At 51.7% G+C, this 4,854-nt stretch overlaps 1 protein-coding gene across 1 annotated transcript; it reads left to right on the forward strand.

Annotated features, from left to right (window-relative positions):
* Nucleotides 1-3,683: 3,683 nt before the first annotated feature.
* Nucleotides 3,684-4,091, forward strand: NHLH2 (nescient helix-loop-helix 2). Its single transcript, XM_026483628.1, has one exon. It carries the CDS (start codon nucleotides 3,684-3,686, stop codon nucleotides 4,089-4,091), a length of 408 nt encoding a protein of 135 aa, XP_026339413.1.
* The last annotated feature ends 763 nt before the right edge of the window (nucleotides 4,092-4,854 follow it).

Below are 4,854 nucleotides of genomic sequence, written 5' to 3' on the forward strand. Positions count from 1 at the left end.
TAATATGTAGTTGATGGAGACTAACAGTACCTCTACAAAGTGATAAAGTAATTGAACTAGATTTTCCCTTTTGTTAGAAGGCATATAAATTCAAGGCCATGGGGTCGTGTAAGGCAAAGGCATAATGTGCTGCAATACACTGGTGATTTGTATGGGTTTACATCCTGGCCCAATGCACTGCCTCACCGCTAAATATTCACATGGTAAAATAAGCAAAAATGAGGTGCAATAATCAACACATGTAATTTGCCATATTTTAACTTGAATGAATGAATGGGCAAAGAGAAAAACAAACATATTTAGAAAAGTAGGATGGTCTCGTGGTAGAGTGCTCTCTGAGATTACAATACCTGGATTCTCTTCCCAGTTCCACCAATGACTTAATCTATTGAAAACGGTTTGTTTTTAAAATCATATATTGGAAAATTAATCCAGTGGCAGGATATATTTTAAAAATATGAATATGTTCAATCAAGTCTTGTTCAAGTATCTTTTAAAATGTAAATGATCACTAAAATAAAGTAAATGATCACTAGTAAATGTTAGCTGTTGCATATCTGAATATATTTACTGTAGTACCTACCATATATATTTTCATGTTCTGGACACAAATATTTTCCTTAACATTAAGGGAAGATACTGTTTTTCTAATATGTGAGGAGAATTTTTCCATAGTCAATATGTTGTTTATTTGCACTTAAATACTGCATCAGTAATCTGAAAAAGAGAAATAGTCTGATAATGGCTAGAGACTCTGTTTAAGGCTAAGATTTCTATCATGGACTGCTTTCAACTGTTATATTTTATGGCACAGATTCAGTGGGAATCTGATCTGCTAAAATATTTGGGCTGTGAAAACTCCCACACTGTGACAGATGTCAAGTCCAATTAAGTGACTCATGTCCAGGTTTCTGTCCAATAGGATTTCCCATTAAATATCAATTTAGGGGAAAAAAAATTCCATCCCCCTTCCTAAGCCTTTATCTCTTCCACCATCTCCAGGCTGAATCAATTGGTACCAGGAGAGCCAAGAAGCCATACACGCATCTCTGCCTCTTTGCTCTGGCTCTCCCACCCTCTCCCGTCTTTCTCCGCTTCCCTGTCACTGTTACTCCGGGAGACGTTCACTTTCCACCAACCTTCTCCAAGCGTCTCCAAGCCAGACTATATATATTTTGCTGTAAGGTAAAGAAAGGAGGGGGTGGGGTGGGAGATGCAAGCGAGCCTTGAAAGACTTTGAAACTGCAAATAGGTGTCTGTTTATACAACCTACAAGTAAATGAGGAAAGAGGAAGAGGCAAGCTTAGCCCCGAGTTACAGTATTGTGTTCCTGGGAACTGGGGAGACATCAGCTGAACAAAGCCTTATCTCAAAAAAAAAAAAAAAAAAATCACTTCTGAGGAAGATCGCATCTCTGCCTTGCACTTCCCAGTTTCTGCTCAACGGTATTAAGGGAAGGAAAGGAGTCCTACCGGAGTGGGATCTTATCTTAACCATCTTTCTTATTGATTCTTCCGCTATTAGAAAGTGGAGGAATCAGCCCTTTGATGTGATTGTGTTTATCTCTGCATCTCTTTTGTTATTTATAGAGACCTAGAAGAGGAAAAAAGGCACGAGACTTTCAACACCTCACTTAAAAAAAAACAACAACGAATTTCCCGAAATGTTTGAGAACAATTAAAAGGAAAAGGCGTTTTTGGTCTATCAACTAAGTGAACAATCATTTATATCGTCCACATCCTGAGATATTATCGTCCCTCGCTGTGGACACCAGCGAGATGACAGCTGCTTTTTCATATTCGAATGTAATAAATATTTGCTGCTTCTAATATATTTCGGAATTTCTCCCCTCTATTCTTTGGAATTTGTAACTCTAAAAGATTGGAGAAAAGATTATCGAAAAGGCTTTTACAAGGTAAGGCTTCTTTAAATAATTTTTTTCCACCTTGGAACTAAGTTAGATTATTCATATTGGATTTATAGGTGTACTTCAGCTAATTGTTAAATAAAATGTACGCACGACATACTATTTATGAATATTTTAAAAAGATATCTCGAGGATAATTTAACATGCTTTGAGGGCAACTCAGGAACTTTTAGCCGAACTACAACTATGTCGTTGCTTATTGTGATTTTCCATTACACCACCATTTATTTATGCCCTTTCAAGCCCAATGTGTAGATGCAAGTTGTTCTACTTTATAAATGTATCTGTAAAAAGCCCGTAGGGAGTCACATGTAGTTCATCTGGAGCATTTGTTTTTATTTTGCCTTAGAGGACCTGCTTTCCTTGCAGCGCAAAGAAAGCCAGTTTGGAGACAAATTCGCTCCTAGGCAAGTGCGGTGCTAGGAGCGGATCACACATCCTGGCTTTTGTTTCTCTAGGAGCAAGCCCTCCTACACGTCGCCGCCGCGGATTTCTCCCGCGGCGAGCGTCGCTCGGGCTGCACTCCCGGGGCCCGCGGCCTGGTGCTCCCCGCCCCAGCGCGCCTGCGGTCGGTGCGCGCTGCACCCGCTGCTGCTGGCTCCTACTGCTGGCCCTTTTCTTGGAGGCCGAATACCCCCAAGCCCCGCGGTTGTGGGCGCCTCCCCCCCCCCCCCCCACGAAGGCGCGCGGTCGGGGTTGGAGCTCCAGGCCCCGAGAGGAGCCCGGCGAGGCGGTCTTCCAGGAGGGCGCCGTTACAGGCCGCCCCGGGACCGCTGCGGGCTCTCGACTCCGGGCGCCCGAGGACGGGGCTCGGCCGGCGGAAAGGACGCTCGGGCCGTCTCCTCCCGCTCCTGGTCTTCCCTTCCCTTCCAGCCTCTGCTCCCGCCGCGATCCGGCCGCCGGCATTTTCCCGTGAGGTGGTCGGCCGACTGCCGGGCGCATTGTCTCATTCCCCCGTCGCCGCGTCCCTAGGTCCCCGATGTGTGTGGCTGTCTGCGTGACAGATGGTGCTTCGGGGAGCCGCGAGGGCATAAGGGTCAATTTTCTGTAGAAAGGAGCCTTCGCGTTTGTTCAGTCATTGCATTGTTTTTGCGGCGAAGCCTCCGGATCCGGGCCGCCAGTCCGTCGTCCGCTCTCGCGACCCGGGCTCATTCCCAGCGCGGGGCGCCCTCCGCAGCCGCGGCCGCCCCGCACGCCCCAGACTAGCGAGAGGGCCACAGGTGCCGCTGCCTACGGCTGCTGGGTCTAAGGCCCTCGGGGCAGGAGCGCCCTCAGCGTCTCCCCGCCCTGCGTAAACCCCAGAAGTACTCGCCGTTAGGCATCATTCGTTTGTCAGGGGTGGGGAAGCGAGAAGCAGGCGGCCTTGCGGAGTCGGTATTTGGCCGGAGGCGGCACAGAACGCGGTCACAGCCTCCTGGGCCTGCTCTCTCCCCGGGGGGACAAGGCCCACAGACCGGTGACGGCCTCTCGAAGGCCGAGGAGTCAGGTCCGGGATGCGGCCGGGGCCCAGCCGGGACCTCGCTGGCCCCGGCTCCGTGGGGGAGGCGCGGGGCTCGGGCCCTCGGGCCTGCCCCTCTCGGCGCGCTCCCTTCCCCGCGAGGCCAGCTCCGCCGAGCACGCCCGCCTGGGGTGGGGAGGGGACCCGAGACGCGCCGAGGGCCGACCTGGTAGACCCTGGCCTGCTCTCCCTAGGATCCAAAGAAGACCCTGCTTCCTTTTATTGATTGATTTTCTGACTCCCCCCTCAGCCTCCAAAATGATGCTGAGTCCGGACCAAGCCGCCGACTCGGACCACCCCAGCTCGGCGCACTCGGACCCGGAGTCGTTGGGCGGCGCGGACGCCAAGGTGCTGGGCAGCGTGTCCGACCTGGAGCCCGTGGAGGAGGCCGAGGGCGACGGCAAGGGCGGCAGCCGGGCCGCGCTCTACCCGCACCCGCAGCAGCTGAGCCGCGAGGAGAAGCGCCGCCGCCGGCGCGCCACCGCCAAGTACCGCTCGGCTCACGCCACCCGCGAGCGCATCCGCGTGGAGGCCTTCAACCTGGCCTTCGCCGAGCTCCGCAAACTGCTGCCCACGCTGCCCCCGGACAAGAAGCTCTCCAAGATCGAGATCCTGCGCCTGGCCATCTGCTACATCTCCTATCTCAACCACGTCCTGGACGTGTAGGGCCTGGGCGCGGCGGGGGGCTGCGGGTCCGGAAGCCGGGGCAGCGCCACCGACCCGGGCGGCCGCGGTGGGGCTGGCGGACTAGGCGGCCGCCCAGCGGGACGGCCGCGGGGAGAGGCCTGGACGCGGGAGGAAGCTCGCCACGCGTTCGAGTTCTCTCCGGTCAGCAGGGAGACGAGGGAAGGTTTCCAACTCGGGAAGGTGGGCTTGTTTGGCGAGCCTGGGGTTTGCAGGGGGCATTTTCCACGCCAGGCGTGCCTCCTGGAGGCACCCGAGACGCACCGACTCCAGGCCTCCCCTCCGTGTGTTAGGATCCCTTTAATGGTGGCTGCTTTAGCTCGCCGGAGACTCTGAGTTCTCCTACATTTATCTCCCACAGATCTTCATGTTTTGAAAGAATGAGGGCAGAAGCTCAGAGTAAAGACTCCTAACTTTAGACTATCTGGGATTTTTCTAATTGAAAAATCACCTAACATTTGGAGGGTTTGGGAAGGACTCTCCTCCAGTGTAGAGATTTAAGGCACGGAAAGGTGGAACAGGAAAGTTTCAGTTCCGCTGTGAAAAGGAAGATTATATTAGAATCCAAATAAAAGAGACAAACCCTCAATACTGGTAAGCTTAAAAGATATATGGAGAATAGACACACTGTGGGAAGATTTGAGCTGGGTGAGATTTTAACCCCAAGGTATGACACTGATGTAGACAAGAGAATCCGTATTTAAATGGAAATTTTAATATCTGATTGCTTTTTCAGGCGAAGTGC

The sequence above is a fragment of the Ursus arctos genome, unplaced genomic scaffold (assembly GCF_023065955.2).
Source record: "Ursus arctos isolate Adak ecotype North America unplaced genomic scaffold, UrsArc2.0 scaffold_12, whole genome shotgun sequence".
NCBI lineage: Eukaryota > Metazoa > Chordata > Mammalia > Carnivora > Ursidae > Ursus > Ursus arctos.

Excerpts from the sequence above, each read along its gene's own strand:
- NHLH2 (XM_026483628.1), top strand. The coding sequence starts at position 3,684 with ATGATGCTGAGTCCGGACCAAGCCGCCGACTCGGACCACCCCAGCTCG.